At 38.6% G+C, this 17,168-nt stretch overlaps 1 protein-coding gene across 4 annotated transcripts in view; it reads left to right on the top strand.

The window, feature by feature from the left end:
* Nucleotides 1-14,352, top strand: part of Cenpf (centromere protein F) — a 69,129-nt gene extending 54,777 nt beyond the window's left edge. For 3 of the 4 annotated variants that reach the window (XM_071600084.1, XM_071600082.1, XM_027934756.2), the window contains 6 exons: nt 1,588-4,443; nt 5,663-5,785; nt 6,214-6,373; nt 7,500-7,976; nt 9,674-9,852; nt 13,356-14,352. In XM_071600084.1, the coding sequence (XP_071456185.1) occupies nt 1,588-4,443; nt 5,663-5,785; nt 6,214-6,373; nt 7,500-7,976; nt 9,674-9,852; nt 13,356-13,559 (3,999 nt within the window). In that variant the 3' untranslated portion in view covers nt 13,560-14,352. The remainder of the gene's footprint in view (nt 1-1,587; nt 4,444-5,662; nt 5,786-6,213; nt 6,374-7,499; nt 7,977-9,673; nt 9,853-13,355) is intronic. The other variant, XM_071600083.1, reaches the window with a different exon arrangement.
* Nucleotides 14,353-17,168: the final 2,816 nt, after the last annotated feature.

Genomic DNA, 17,168 nt, shown 5'->3' with positions numbered 1-17,168 from the left:
CTGGGATTACGTGCTATTTCTGTTAGCATGATCAGTAGTCACTCAACAAATGTTGACTTGAAATTGACATGAAATCTAAGTTAGTGTATAAATATATGGTTCAAGGAAATATAAAATATTCCAAAATTTTTCTAAAACCAACTATAACTTTAGAAAAATGAGTAAATCTTATTTGAGGAATACATTTCTATAAGGAGTAGATTTAAAGTGCTACTATTTCAACTATTACTACTATTTATTACATGGGAAATTATTTAAGGTGTTGCTAAAGTCGGGGAAAATTATGGATTCAGAAGGTCTTTAGAATCTGTGTGTTTTCATTGAGAGTCAATAAGGCACACTTATCAATGGCAATATGATAAGGATTTTATAACTCATGCCCTTTTTAGCCTATTGTAATGTTACAGCATTATAGTCATGAAACTAAATATAGCAGATTGTTTAAAATATTGCTTAACAATTTCTCTCTAACAATTTGCTGTGGTACAAATCTGTGATTTGGTATTATGTCATTTAAAGAGAACTTTATTTCTTTCTCCTTTGTTTTTGTACAAGGAATGGAACCCAGGGGTGCTTAACCTCTGAGCCACTTCCCCATTCCTTTTTATTTTTTTGTTTTGAAACAAGGTCTTGATAAGTTGCATAGGGCCTTGCTGAGGCTGGCTTTGACCTTGTGATCCTCTTGCCTCAGCCTCCTGAGCTGCTGGGATTCCAGGCATGTGCCACTGAGACTGGCAGTCTTTATTTATTGGATACGTACTTGTTTAGTTATTAAGGACTTGGTCCTTTCTCGTTGACCAGTTAAAATAACAGTACTGTATAGTTTGAGTCTCTCTCTGTATATTTCTATGAGGTGGGGAGGGAGTTCATGATGAGGGTCAAGAGGACTAGCCAAAATATCAACTCCTTATTTTGTAGACGAAAGGGAAATGAAATGCTTATATGTAATTTATCTAAGAATGTACATGGTAAGTGCTGTATTGGGCATGGAGACCTTGGGCTGGAAATCTGGTTATGAAACATTATACCTTCTTTTATTAAGGAGTATCATAAATATTGAGGATGGAAGCTAAACATTTATATGGAATTTGTTGGCTACTTAATTGATAATCACAAAGAAATCTTTAAATAAAATTTAGTTATAGTTGGGCACAATACCATTATTTTATTTGTTTATTTTTATGTGGTGCTGAGGATTGAACTCAGCCCCTTGCATGTGCTACGCAAGTGCTCTATTGCTGAGCCACAACCCCAGCCCCACAAAGAAATCTTATATGTAGAGCTAGAGTATTCCTAGCAAGGAAGAAAAAAATTTCAATATATTAAATTTAATTGATAAAGTAACTTATATCTTCATGATGAATACATTGTCATTGCCTTGCACATATTTGGAACCTATTGAATGTTTAATTGTGTTGAGTATTTGGACAGAGAAAGCAGATGGAAAGATGTGATAGGAAATATGTGGTTTGGAAAGATCTGCTTTTAGCAGAAGCCAGATAACATTTTCTATAAAGTAGTAATATTGATTCTCTTTGATGCTTCTTGAAAAATAAAATGCATTCTTGTGATCTATTATAATAACAGGCTATTCGGGACCAAAATGATAGCTGTGACATAAAGGAAGAACATAATTCAGAAACTACAGAAGAAACACTCAAGCAGGATATTCATCAGATTTGTGATAAAGATGTTCAGCAAGACCTCAGTCTAGAGATTGAGAAAATCAGTGAGACCAATACCAATACAGCCAGACTAACAGGAGAGGAGTCTGGGGAGAAGTCCTCAAAAACCAATTATGAGATACCAGCAGAAGACAAAATCCAGGGCTATTCAGGATGTATTTCTGAATTGGCATTTTCTGGTCCAAATACTTTGGTACCCATGGATTTTCTAGAGAATCAGGCATACATCCAAAATCTCCAACTGCAAGTGAAAGAGACATCAAACGAGAATTCAAGATTACTTTATGCAATAGAAGACCGGGACAAAAAAGTTGAAAGTTTGCTACATGAAATAAAAGAGTTAGACTCAAAACTCAATTTACAGGAAGCACAACTGAAGACCAAGATTGAAACATGCATGCAATGGGAGAAAATAGTTGAGGAACTCAAGAAAGAAAAATCTGACTTAAGTGAAAAGTTGGAATCCTTTTCTCATAACCAGGATAACCAGGAGTCATGCCAGAGAGTGGAAGCTTCAGATGGCTTTAGTTCTGATTTGGAGATGGGCACAGATGAATCATCGCATGAAGTTATTGAAGGTAACATATCCCTGGCAGATGACAAATGGAAAGAGAAATTTCTTGATGTGGAAAATGAGCTGAACAGGCTCACATCTGAGAAAGCTAGAATTGAACATCATGCCCTTTCTGTGGAAGCTGACTTGGAAATAGTTCAAACAGAGAAGGTACGTTTAGAAAAAGACAGAGAAAATAAGCAGAAAGTTATTGTCTGCCTTGAAGAGGAGCTCTCTGTGGTCACAAGTGAGAGAAACCGGCTTCAGGGAGAATTAGATTCTGTGTCAAAAGAAAATGAGGCCCTGGATCAGATGTCTGCAAAGATGAAGGAAAAAATTCAAGAGCTGGAGTCTCAACAAGGTGAGAGTCTTCATCATATTCAGGTGGTAGAGGCTGAGGTCAAGGACAAAACAGAACTCCTTCAGACTCTGTCCTCTGATGTGAGTGAGCTGTTGAAAGACAAAGCTCATCTCCAGGAGCAGCTTCAGAATTTGGAAGAGGACTCAGAGGCCCTGTCTCTTGCAAAGTGTGAACTGGAGAACCAAATTGGACAACTGAATCAAGAGAAAGGATCACTGATGAGGGAATCTGAAAGCCTGCAGGCCAAACTGCAGGAGTCAGAACATGAAAAGTTGGCTGTCTCCAAGGCCTTGGAAGTTGCACTGATGGAGAAAGGTGAGTTTGCAGAGAGGCTGGGCTCAACCCAGGAGGAGGTGCATCAGCTGAGAAGAGGCATCGAGAAACTGAGAGTCCGCATTGAGGCTGATGAAAAGAAGCAGCTCCATGTCATGGAGAAACTGAGAGAAAGCCAGCGGGAGAATGATTCCCTGAAAGATAAAGTGGAGAACCTTGAGAGGGAATTGCAGATGTCAGAAGAAAACCAAGAGCTGGTGATTCTCGATGCTGAGAATTTCAAAGCAGAGATGGAGACCCAAAAAACTCAGATGGAAGAGATGGCTGAAAGCCTGAATGTTTTCAAGTCAGACCTTGTCACAGTTAGGGCTGAAAAAGAAAATCTGACAAAGCAACTACAAGAAAAACAAGGGCAAGTGTCAGAATTAGACGAGTTGCTCTCTTCATTAAAAAATCTGTTAGAAGAAAAAGAGCAAGAGAAAATACGAATGAAAGAAGAATCTAGAACCGAAGTGGAGATGCTTCAAACACAATTGAAAGAGCTAAACGAGGAAGTAGAAGCCTTGTATAATGACCAAGAAACCCAGAAAGCCAAGGAACAGAATTTAGACCCACCGGGGGAAGAAGTCTGTCAGCTGAGAAGCAGCTTTGAAAAGCTGAAAGTGCACATAGAAGCTGATAGAAAGAACCAGCTCCAGGTCTTGGAACAACTGAAAGAAAGTAAGCATCATGCAGATTTGCTTAAAGAGAGAGCTGAGAACCTTGAAAGAGAACTAGAGCTGTCCGAGAAAACCCAAGAACACGTGATTCTTGAGGCCAGGAACTCCAAAGCAGAGGTAGAGACTCTGAAAGCAGAAATTGGAGAGATGACCCGAAACCTGAGAGACATGGAATTAGATCTTGTTCATACAAGGTCAGAAAAAGAAAATCTGACAAAAGAATTACAAAAAGAGCAAACACGAGTATCTGAATTAGAAACACAGAATTCCTCATTTGAAAATCTATTGCAAGAAAAAGAGCAAGAGAAAATACAGATGAAAGAAGAATCTGAAATTGCAGTGGAGATGCTTCAATCACAATTAAAAGAGCTAAATGAAAAAATGACCACATTATGTAATGACCAAGAGGCCTGTAAGACCAAAGAACAGAATCTGAGTAATCAAGTAGATTCTCTTGAACTTGAGAAGGCTCAGTTGCTACAGAGCCTTGATGAAGCCAAAACTAATTATATTCTTTTGCAATCTTCTGTGAACGGTCTTATTCAAGAAGTGGAGGATGGCAAACAGAAACTAGAGAAGAAGGATAAAGAAGTCAGTAGGCTAAAACATCAAATTCAAGACCAAGAACAGCTTGCCTCTAAACTGTCCCAGGTGGAAGGAGAGAAGCAAGTTTGGCAGAAGCAAAAAGCAGAACTGGGAAATGTGGCAGTGGAATTGGAGCAGAAAGTTCAAATGCTGCAATCCAGAAATGACACTTTGCAGGACACCTTCCAAGCACTGCAGCACTCTTATAAGGCTCTAGAGAGTGAGCTTGAACTAACAAAAAGGGAAAAAATGTCTTTTGTTGAAAAGGTAAGTGGCTACATATATTTATATTTAAATATGTAATCACAAGGGAGGGAAACCACTTGTGAATTATAATTCCTTCTAGATGGTGTGTGTCCTGTTGTACCATACTGTGTAAAGATGTATTTGTGGGGTTTTGAACTGTGGGAATGCTGAGTTGGCTCTGATGTAGTAACTGCTGTGACACATTCATAAGGGACATCTTCATGGATTGAATCAAATTTTTAATGTGACACCTGCACATGGGGTAAGCTTTGGATTATGTGTAGTTACTGGTTCTTGTTGTAGTTCCCTTTCTTCCAGTAAGTACATCAGAGTGGCAGCCTCCCCTTACCCAGTTGAGAGCCACTAATATCAGAGTAACAGGCACTGGTTGGTATTGGAGGGGTCTCTTGCCTTTTTGCCCTGCCTTTTTTACTTTTAGGAGAAAATAAAGACACTGAGCATTCATGGCTCCTAAGATTTGTCTGAGGTGCTTTGTGGTATGAGCTCCTTCTTTTATTACCTTCTTTTGTGCAGTCTTCTGTCTTGTGAGGTGATGATTAAAGGGGAGATCTGCCATTAAAAAGCTTAAATTATTAAAGAAAAAATAAGTGTGGCCCAATATGTTTACTCACTGATCTAGGAAGTAATTTTAATCAAATTAAAATTTTAGTGAACAAATCATAGAAATTGTCAGGAAAATGTAATTCATCATAACTCTTGTGTTTTCCATGTTTCAGGTTTTTGTGCTCTTTGTGAGAGATGGCAGTTAATGTAGACATGATAAGACAAACTGTACCAGGTTGTTTCAACCTGAGGGGGCAAATGCAAATAATACAACTGGTTTTAACTAATCATAGGCATGTTTCTGCAGATGAGTACAATACAGGGGGATTCGTAGAGGTTTACGAACTGATAATTAGCTAAGGTGTGCCTCACTGATTATTCTCTGATGCTTCATTCAAATTAATACCTTTATGAAGGATTTTGAGACATAGTAATATTAGCTATCCTTATTATTCTTTTCCTTATTCCTGTCTTTTATTAAATCTTTGCTGAGAAGAAGAGGTAAGCTTGCCGGTAGGTTTTGAGGGTACTGGTTTAGTGGAATAGAAAGGAAGATTAGCCAGGTTTCATTTCATTATCTCAGGCTAAAGCAATGTCACAAATAGGTTGTATCAGAGTAGTTAATTTGATCAAAACAGACCACCAAAAGCAGAACCTAATGAACATTAAATTTCAGGTAAACACAATGACTGCGAAGGAAACTGAACTGCAGAGGGAAATGCACGAGATGGTACAGAAAACAACAGAGCTGAAAAAAGAATTTAGTGAAGAGAAGAGCAGGCTAACTGAAGAATTGAAGGTGATGTTGGAAGAACTAAATAACAGCAAAGTGACTTACTCTGGGGCAGGCTCTTTACACTCTGATAATTCAGTGTGCACATTTCCCTTGTTTTTTTTTCCTAAGACCTGTAATGCACCATACTCTTTTTAGCTTTTGAAAAACTGATACCAGACTTATGTTCTGATCAGATTTGCAGTGATCTCACTATCATGGCCCTGAAGGAGCCATGCGACATTATCTTAGGAAACGTGGTTGATGATTGTGAGACTAACAAAGGAAAGGAGAGAACATTATGTTTTGGGAGACTTAGGAAACTGAGTGGAGGGGTACTGTTGTGTGTGTCTTCAGAAGTTCCGTTTTGCACACAATTCTTAAATTTACAATATATGATTCTTTATTATGTCTTGTAATTCATGATTTTAATTGGAATTACTTCTGTTTTGTAGAAGGACCATCTAAAATATGTAAATCAGCTAAAGAAGGAAAATGAACATGCCCAGGGCAAAATAAAATTGTTGCTCAAATCCTGTAAACAGCTGGAAGAGGAAAAGAAAACACTGCAGAAAGAGCTCTCTCAACTTGAAGCTGCACTGAAGCAGAAGACAGGTGGGCATTAGCTAAGCACATCAGTTACAAGACTGTCTCCCAGTGGTGAAATAGCATTGTAGTGTGCATGTATAGGATCTGTTTATAGTGCCCTATTCTCAGTGTTGATTTTGAGCACTTATCTATTTTCCAATTTCTGAATTTTGTTCTTGAAGTCATTATAGAATGCAGAAGCAGGCCTGCATTTTGAAATAGAATTATTTCATCTACTCTTCTATAAAATATGCAAAAACCTGATAGTTTTTTAAACAATAGTACCTTTCGTTAATGAGCCTCTAAGAAGAGCTTTTCATGTTGATGCCTACTTAAGTCCTTTCTCCATCAAAGGCAGATTGGCATTTGATCTGCATTGACATTGCTAATTTATAATTGGCTGATTCTGGTTCACTGTGGCCCATCCTCATGGTTTGCTTAAAGGGAAAATGTAGGGAGCTGTATTTTTGGGTACGTTGGCAAAATTAAAAAAGCAAAGAAATGATAACTTTCCCTATCAGTTTTCTCCACTTAGCCCTCAGTGTAGCCTGCCTCCTGTATGGGCAGATGGTGGCGGGCACGGTGTAAGTGTGCTTAGAATGCAGCGTGCAGGACACACAGCACTCTCCCCTGTCGGAAGTGCTCTGGGTGGGAGTAGGTTGGAGTTTCAGGGAGATTTGTAGTGCCCCCAAACTCCTGTCCACCAGGCCCTATATTACCTCTAAATGGTTTCAGAGCCTTTTTGGACTTCCCTATTCACTGGTCCCCTACACTTTTTCAAAGCCATACAATAGAGACTTATGTTTATTCACTTATGTTTAAAAGAATGGGTGAGGAAAAAGCCATTTTTCATGTAAGCGCTCATGTAATTAGTTTTACAAGGAAGTTTTAATAGGGTGGCTGAAATAGGAGTTTCAGATTTTGGTGACTTTTATTTAAGCTATTCCAATAAGAGCATGCTAAAATTCTGCTAGAATAAGTAGATTCTTCCCAAAATAGAAGTTGTTTGAACTCTTAGAACATGAATAGATAAATCTCCATAAATCCTCTAAAAAATTCAAAGAACAGGCCTAAAATTGTTTGCTGCTTCTCAATGCCCAATGTGTCTGGGTCAGCATCAAATTACTATAATATGTCATTTTATTTTGGACAGGCAATGTTGTGGAAGCTAAAGTGGATGAATTAATGACTGAGCTCAAAGAGCTAAAAGAAACTCTTGAAGAAAAAACCAAGGAGGCAGATGAATATTTGGATAAGTACTGTTCCCTGCTCATAAGCCATGAAAATCTGGAGAAAGCAAAAGAGATGTTAGAAGCACAAGTTGCTAGTCTGAGTTTACAGCAATCTAAACGTGATCTCAGAAGTTCTCCTTTGCTAACTTCACCCGTTCCAGGACCATCTTCAGTCTCTTCTGTTAGAGAAAAGAAGTCATCATCTGGTCAAAATAAAGCTTCAGGCAAGAGGCAAAGGTCCAGTGGGATTTGGGAGAATGGTGGAGGACTAACACCTTCTACCCCAGAGATGTTTCCTAAAAAAATTAGAAAAACCAGCAAAAGTGGGGTTCAACCTGCTGAGGATGAAGAAGAGACTGAATACGAGCCAGAGGGACTCCCTGAGGTTGTAAAGAAAGGTATGCATAATTTTAAAACAAAATTCTAGGGCTGGGAGTATAGCTGGGCGATGAGTGCATGCTTAGCTTTTGCAGTCTCTAGAACCAAAATTAAAACAAATAAAACAACACCACCAACAAAATAACTAAAATTATATGTGTTGTTTTGAAAAATTCACATGTAAAAGAGTTAGAGGTATTAGATTATTGTGCAACAATCCTAACTGGCCTCTAGAAACCACTTTTGAATTGATAAGATATATATCTTCCTTTTGGTCATGAGGGAATGAGTAGGATTAATTACTCATGGCATACTACCTAAAGAACTGGTTGGTTTGAAAAATGACTGTCAAAACCCTTTTAGAATTTGATATTTCTTTGCAGACAAATCTACAAATCAAGGACCCCTCAAGCTTTCTTTTCTTGAGTTGGGTCCAACTCAGATAGTATACAAGCTGGACAGAGGGCCTGGTGAGGTTGACTACCCTGCCTGAAACCACTGAAAACTTTTTTTTTTTTTCAAAAAAACCAAGTGTGGCTCAGGTACCTGGGGCTGGTCTACAAACTGCCCATTACTAGTTCATGACAAAGAAAGGTTCAGAAATTGAAAGTAAGAGTTTGGAAATTTTCATAGCAATGTGATAATTGCTGTAACGTCAAAGCACATAGACTTTTTTCTATTTTTTTTTTTTTTTTTTTTTGGTGGTTCTGGGAATTGAACCCAGGGCTCTGTGCATTCGAGGCAAGCACTCCACCAACTGAGCTATATCCCCAGCCCTGATTCAGTCTTATTATACAAAAATATTACTCCACAGCAGATTGACATTTTGCCTTATCTCTTCCTACCCCCACAAAAATCAGGATGCATTCTTTGCCATAGATGGTTTGAGAAACATTGTTCTGAATAACTAGCCACTATATAGGTAGCTATCTCTCTCTCTCTCTTTTTTTTTTTTTAGAGAGAGAGAGAGATAATTTTTTAATATTTACCTTTTAGTTTTCAGTGGACACAACATCTTTATTTTTTTAATTTTTTATGTTGTGCTGAGGATTGAACCCAGCGCCCCGTGCATGCCAGGCGAGCACACTACCGCTTGAGTTACATCCTCAGACTTAGCTATCTCTTTTTGATAGGAGATTTTTATTTATAAAGGCTTAGAAATGATCACTGCTTAGTTAGCCCTGAAGGTCCTTGTGGAGTGTGACATGATTTTATTGTCCTTGGGATTGATCTCCTCTCTTAGTCATGAAGGTCATGTCATTTCCTTCTCTAGAAGGAGATACCCCTAGGGAGTGTAAAGTCCTTATCTGGAAGGCTAGTCTGTCCTACCTAGTCCTGCATGGGAGTGGCTGCCTAAAGCTGCTGTTACCATTTTACATTCCCCTCTTTTTTTTCTCCAATTCGTATTTTTTAATGAGGCCTGTTAGTGTCCTTCAGATCTTAAAAGAAGAAGCAGATTTTTTTTTTCTGTGTAATGCTATTTCCCCCCTTTTTTTCCATTACAGTTTTTTATGTTTCTAATAAAAGATAACATATAAATTATTCATTCAATTTGATAACTCCTAGAATAACTATTAAATTTACTACATTGTCTCTGTGACTGAGAGAAGATAGTTTTGGACCTTTATCTTTGTTAAAATTTTGCCTAATAAATGTCATTTGAAGCCTATATAGTATTGGACCTACCAGTGTTGACAGTCACCTTTTTTGGACTTAGGGTTTGCTGACATCCCAACAGGAAAGATTAGCCCATATGTCCTGCGGAGAACAACAATGGCGACTAGGACCAGTCCTCGCCTTGCTGCACAGAAGTTAGCCCTGTCACCCTTAACTTCAGGCAAAGAAAACCTTGCAGAATCCTCCAAACCAACAGCTGGTGGCAGCAGATCACAAAAGGTAAACTACTGTGAACATCCATCCATCTCCTATCTTCGATTCAGAAACTGCAGTGCTATCTGAGCCAGGGTTAGACTCTGCATCCTTTCAAGTCTGACCTTCTTTCTTTCTAATGTGGTATAGATAAGTCATCAGTGAGCAAGCCCCAGGATAAGCATTACAGTGTCCTGCAGCATGATCTCATTCTCCACCCAACCGACCACTTACAAATAGTTTGCTGAGAAATGACATTGTTGTGTGAAACCTCGGTGGACTTGTAGGAAAGTTTGAAGCATGACTGCTAAAGGATTCAAAGATAGGTTTTGCTTCTGGCCATGCGTATTGCTTATTGTTTGTTTCAGACTTTTTATTCTCACTCATCTGCCTCCAGCTACTTATTGTTTATGGCTTTTATTCTTTATTTTCTGCAGAAAGCACTATTTCATTAGCTATCCAAAGAAAAGAGCTGTTTATGGATTTCTCTGTTGTGATTGTTGAGGATAGGGCAGAATGTTTGAGACCTCTGTATTTCTGAAAGTAGCTTATAAGCAGCCCAGAAAATGTATTTGAAGTATAGAGAATATTTGCTTAACAGATCTTTTTATTTAATATTTATTTTTTAGTTGTATTTGGACATAATACCTTTATTTTTATGTGTTGCTGAGGATCGAACCCAGGGCCTTGCATGTGCTAGGTGAGTGCTCTACCGCTGAGCCACAACACCCAGCCCCTGCTTAACAGATCTTTATTCCTAATACTACATATTCCAACAGCTGCTGTTTCTGTACACAGAGTCAGGAGGAGTCAGGTTTGGGTTTCTGGTATAGACTGTGTCATTTCCTGGAGAGTTGACTAGGAGCCACCCTTACTCCCAGTAGAAACCAATATCTATTCCTGTTTGATACTTATGGAGAGCAAATGAAGTATTTGGCCCTCCCTTGAAACAGAAAACTATGGCACTTCGCTAGTCCTCTGTACTTCTACTATCCTAAGGCAGTTGCCTTTCTTGTACTTGCTCAATGTCTGTCTTCTGATTTGCAGAGTGAGTAGGTAGCTGATTATGTCTGTGGTTTACCTGTGTCTTCTTCATGTCTAATGAGAAGCCTGACAGTGAGCAAATATTTGTTGAATGAATGGAGCTGTGAATGTTGTCTTGAAGTGACCAAAGTAATAGATGTTTATAAAGGTATTTTACGAAATCATCTTATGAAATCAGCTTGTGTTGCTGTTCCCCCTTCTTTCATGAGGAATTGATGGTAAAAGCTGTTCGCATGTAGTGTTCAGATTTATTATCTAAGAAAAAGCTCTTTGCACACTAGGGGGCCTGCTTTCTACATTATTGTTGAGCCTGCTGCTCCAGAGCAGTAACCATGGTTTCCTGCAGATTTGTGTTCTGTGCATTAGCTATGCAGTTCAGTAGGCACCAGTAGTCATGATGAATTGCTAAGCAATGTTGTGCACTTTGGAGATGAATGGTGGGGGGTCCTCTTGAGAGGAGTGTATAGGAGGCTTCATGATTAAATTCAGCCTTTTCAAAACCTAGCCTAGTAATTTTCAATTTAATCCCGTATTTTCTGAGTTGCCCTGTAAACTTGCTTCAATCTGTTAATCATATTTTATTGTTTAGTTTTGAAAATATAGAAGAAGGTATTCCTTCAAAATCACTTGCTTAGACACCCAGGATTATGAGCTTTCCCCTAAGGTGACTGGCTGAATTTTGAGAGAGAGAGTTCTCTCTCACATTGAGTGACATCTGATAAGTTCAAAGGGGGAAAATGGATGAAATGCAGATTATGTTGAATCCCCAATCTTTATTGGGGATGAATAAATCAGGAGCTCCCAGTTTGCTGGGGACAAGGAAGCCCGTGATAGATGGTAGACTTAATCTGACCATGGACTTGGCATTCAGTGCCAGAGGACCAGCCTTATGTTATAAGCCCATCACGGACAGTGGTGGTTCTGTCTGTGTTTCAATGGGAACCTTGCATAGTTTTCTGCCAGTGAAGTTTGTTTTCACTGAGACATGCACATCATCACTCTCTCCCCACTGTGGCTGCCTTCACTGGTAAGATGATTGGGGTATGGATACAATATCTTAATAGACTAAATACTTGGTGAATTTGACTTCATCTGTTCATGGACCATTCTAAGGTTAACTAACCAGTGTGAGGTTCAAATCCCTAGTTTAAACTCTAATCACAGAATATAGCTTCTTCGATTGAGTATCAGAGAAATAGGGTCTGGAGAGCAGAAGTCAAGGAGTGCACTTTAGGCATTTAATTGGGATTAAGAAAAAGCTTTACTGATTCAATTTATTATTTCTTATGCATTTTCTCTCTTAGGTAGAAAAGATTTGACATTCCTATATTTTGATGCATTCAAGGGAAACACTTGCTTTGATATTACTCTCTCTCTCTCTCTTTCTCTCTCTCTCTCTTTTAAGATAATACCAATAAAACCCTGTTCTTTTCCTTCAGCTTTTCATGGATGGTAATTTTCCACTTAGTCCTGGTCCTTCATTGCTGCACATGATCTGAGATAGAAGTAAGCTTTCCAGGGTTTGAATTGTTGGCCAGATTCACTGTTTTCCATAATGAAAAGTATTTAACTGCCTTTTAAAGTTACATACTTCCTATGGAAAGAATATAAAGGGGAAAATAATTTCCATTCTCTTTTCTTCTTGCTTCAGAAGGGGGTCCCTGGAAGTCATTCACTCAGGGAACGTTTGTAACATCATGATTTTCCAACATCTGTGCTGACCACCTGTTGGCTTTCTCTTTTTCTTTTAAAGATCTCCTTACTTGTTGCTTCAATTTTTGCCTTTAACTGAGTTGAAGCTTTTCTATACTTCATTTGTCTTGCTCTTACTGTTTTCTGACTCCGTATTTTTTTTCACTACTAGATAAGTCTCAAATCTTGACTCAGTTTTTTTGGATACCTCCTTCTCTTGAAAGGCAGGGCCTTATAGAGGGCATCTGATAGCTGCCCTGCAGCTGTAATGCAAATCTAGTGGTGAGACAAACAACAACATAAGGAGCCCAATTATAATATCTTTATATGAAGAATAGGTCCTGGGTCTTCTAAATGTTGTAAATAGAGCTCCTACCTATGAGGTTAGTATTACTCATTTGGATTATACTTATTTTAAATGACAACAGAGGTTCAGTTGGGACAAATGGAGGCAGATTTTGGTCCTCACTTAGGAGTATATTAAACATTTCCCAAGTAATGGAGCATATTGTTGGCAGTGGAGATACAAAAGTAAGAAAGATAGTCTTTGCCTTCTAAGAGTTTTAAATTCTTTCTTGGGAACAAGCTTGGCCATCAGAGGTGTCCAGGGAAGTTGGATGACTTGTTATAAGTTCATGTCTGATGTTCTAACTCCTCTGTTAGGTGAAGCCTGTTCTCAGGGAAGAATATATTAAAATTGTATACAACTTATGAGCTTGGTGACGTAGCGCTGTATTTTCATGTTATATACATGTGATTATGATTTTAGTCTCTAACAGAGGTGTGTGTTGCAGGTCAAGGTTGCTCAACAGAGCCAAGGCGGTTCAGGCTCTGCCTTCCAAGAGTCCACCACGAAATCTCTGTCTGTCAATCATCCTCCTGAGAGAAGTTCAGCTGCCAACCCCAGAGAGGGCCTGAGAGCCACTGGAGGCCGTCCTGCCCCAAGCCCAGGTGCTGCACCTGAGCCCAGGAGTAGTGAGAACTGCAAGGTCCAGTGAAGAGCCTCGAGGGTTTGGACTCCTTGATAATGACTGTGGCTGACCAGAAGATACTGCCTATAGGGACTTTTCTTTGGTCAGGGAGCACTTTGTCAGTAGGGAGCAAACCATTCCTTATCTTCTGGATATATTGTCCTCTTTAGATCTCCACATGTAAGTACTGGAGAAGTTTGGAAGCACTGATCCCTTGGCCACCATTGCTGGTGTAACATATCTATTGTAATGTAAATAGTGCTGTATAAAGCGTTTTGGTAATCTGTTTAAAGTAAATAGCAAACAACTAACAACCTCTATTTGTATGTAGATTTTAACCACCTCCCCCCCCAAAAATGCAATCAACAACTCCCAGGAAAATGCAAAATTTTGCTTTATACTCTTTCCTTTACATGTGTTAGGCATGAAATAATTCTAGATTGAATTTCTGTAAGCTTAGTAAAATGAAAGAAAACCATGCTATGTTTCTAAGGAAAACATGTACATTTGCATACGTGGGTATGTTCATCCTGTTCTTCCAATGTGTTTTAAAAATCATTGCTCATACAGCCTGTACATACATGTGTGGGGGGTACTGGGGAGGTATGTGTGTTTATTTCTTAGTCTGTTGTAGGCTCCTTAGAGGTGTACTGTATCATGATTTCTGTCATTGTGCTTTCTTCATCTTAAAGACCATTATAGTTCTTTGGTCACATCTGGTTTTGTATTAAAATATGGCCTTTTCTCCCTCTAATTAAAAAAAAATTACTTTCTCGTGTTTTTAAAAGTGAGTCATTCCTAAATATAAAGGTATTATGAATGTTGGCATTATTACTTGTTAACTACAACAGCCTCTTATGAAAGTAAAATATTTGGGAAAATGATATAGATCTTTGAGCACACGTTCAGTGAACATATTCAGGTATATGAAAAGATATGATTTACAATGCAGGTCATAAAGATTGAATGAAAATATGTCCAGCCTCATGCCTAGCACATTGGGTATACCCACTAAATCACATTAGCAAGGATGCAAGTGTATGACATTTTCCAGCTCCATTTATTGATGAGAGTGTTTTGAAAATATGCATGTGTTACGAGCCATTTCAAATTAAAAAAATTCCAATAAGCCTTTATGTCCTTGAATCAGGGGAAAAAAGTTTTTCAGGACATGAGTTAGTAAAAGGTAATTAATTCTTGGCTTTTGGTTCAGATTGATGGTCAACCCTTGACAAAAACATCATTTTATATTTTAAAATTGCCCTTTGCAAACTGGCCTCTATGGTTGGATAATGCTTCAGTCATATTAAGCGACTTAGTATTCATGTACTGAAAGTGATAGCCTACTTTCCTCTTGTTTCTTCAGTTGCTCAGGGTTGTGGCCGGGTACAAAATCCTTATCATAAATCATCCCAAGGTTTCCATGTGCTCAAGGGCACATCCCTGAATAAACATTGCTGGGATCAGGCCATCAGCTTTACTGGCTGTCTCTAGTGACTGGAAGATTCCACTCCATACACCCTGCTGGGCAGCTTCTTGGGTCCTTGAAAGCATCTTCATCTTTTCTTAGGTTTGCTGGAGCTCCTGATTTTGTTGCACAAATACTTCTGTTACTGACAGTAATAGGTTTGCCCCTTGGTGAGTGCAAAGCCCATAAGCACAACTGGGAGAGAAAAAGATACATTCCTGAGCATGCTCAGTTCCAGGTCATGCTTCTTTATACATGGCATGTTCAAAAATGGCAGACAGGAAGGTCTCCTAGGTGGAAAATTTAGCATTATAATGGGCAAAGTTTGCTTTAGGTCACGGAGAAGAGGGGCTGTGTTACTTTAGGTGATTTTTATCAATTCCTGTCTTCTCTAGTGGGCCTTATCTGAAATGCAACTTGAAAAATTAGCGGTCATTTAAAGGGGCAGCAACTCTTGCCCTTAAGGAGCTTGCCCCTAGAAGTACTTGCCTCAGCTACCATCTTCATTTTTGTAATCATAGATAATTGTTCAGAATTTTAGAAATAAACAGTGGGTCATTCAGTATTATGTTTTCCTTGAGCTGGTAATATGTCTTGTACTGAGAGCTGATCTATGTATGGGTTACAGCCTGGTTCTCAAGTACTTTATAAACTGGTTGAATCACCAATAAGATCCTAGCTGACAAAACACAGTGAAATAGACCAAGTTCAGAAATCTGGGAATCTGATTCTCATTTGTACAATGAGGGTCTTGGTTGAAATTGATACTTTTTCCTTGAACATTCTACAGGAACCGAAATGGCTCTTTGTGTTATTGGCAGTTTTCAGGAGTACAAAGAAATGGCACCTTCAGTAAGAATGGAATTAAACCTTCTGTTTAAATGTAGCCTGATTCCTTAAGAGTTACCTGACACACCTTTAAGATTTGTACTTTTTCTCATTGGACCTCAATTTATTTGTTTAATTTGAACTGTCAATTTTTTTGGATGTTTGAGCCTGGAAAGAGGTCAGGGCACTTATTCCCTAACTGGGAGGGGACACCTGCTTCACTTTCCTACTAGCTTGAATTTGCAAAGGGCTTCTTACTACTCTGAAGCGTGGTTCAGCACATGGATTGTTATTTTAGAACTTCAAAGTTGTTCCAAAGATTTGGACTCTGGCAATACATCATGAAAGAAATTGAAGTGGAAGACCAACTGATCAATTCTTGCAGGGCATAGATTTTATTGCACCACTGATAGAAGCTGAGCTCATCACTAACATGTTTTCATGGTTCTTTGTGGTTGAGTGGGAGTTGCAATTATTTTTTGAAGAGGATACTGCTTGAAATTGGTACCTGCCAGCTGGTACTTGAGTGTTGCTGTCTCCCATTTCTATTGGGATAAGCTGCCTTCCCTTTGGGGGAACAGGCTTTATGCCAAGTTCACTGGCTAAGAACCCTGGGGACCTATGGCTTGTGTCAATCCCCAGGTGCTGTGTATCTCCTGCCACTACTCAACCTAAACTATGGCTCAACGCATGAATGCTGTGTGGGAAGTTCTATATGTTTCACAAGATGTTTTCACAGGTTTGCTCAAAACTTATACCTTTGTGAGACAGACAACTCTCCATTGTGTAGGCTGAGATTAAGTGATGCTTAGAATTCGGGTAGAACATGTTTAATAATTACAATGTATTTTGCCAACAACCTTGCAAAGTGGGGATCATCAATATAAGAGTTGAAGTATTTACTCAAAAGCGGCCAAGATGAGTTTCAACCCCTTTCGTTTGTCATTCTGCCACTCTGGAGGCAAGCTGTTCCTGGATAATTCTGATAGTAGATGTTCAGGTTACATAAGTAGCTTTTCTACTGTCTATGTGTGATGGAGACATCCCTAAGTCTAGGATGATTGCATCTAACTTGTGCTACCTTATATTGAATTTTCAAAACATGAGACTAGCTATATATTTTAATCCCCCAAATTGTAACTAGTCACTTCATTATTACTTAGTAAAGTATTGTACTTAAATAAAGTTAAATTTTTTAAAAAGAGTCTTTTGGAAATATGTAAAATCTAAATATTTGCAAGGCTTTGATTACAAAAGTTTAGTATAATATTGACATTACAAGTGAAAGGTGTGGGAAAACTTGGGATTCCATATGACTTTGAAAAAATTACTTACATTGT

Source organism: Marmota flaviventris, chromosome 12 (assembly GCF_047511675.1).
Source record: "Marmota flaviventris isolate mMarFla1 chromosome 12, mMarFla1.hap1, whole genome shotgun sequence".
NCBI lineage: Eukaryota > Metazoa > Chordata > Mammalia > Rodentia > Sciuridae > Marmota > Marmota flaviventris.
This window is presented reverse-complemented; position numbering and strand designations above follow the sequence as displayed.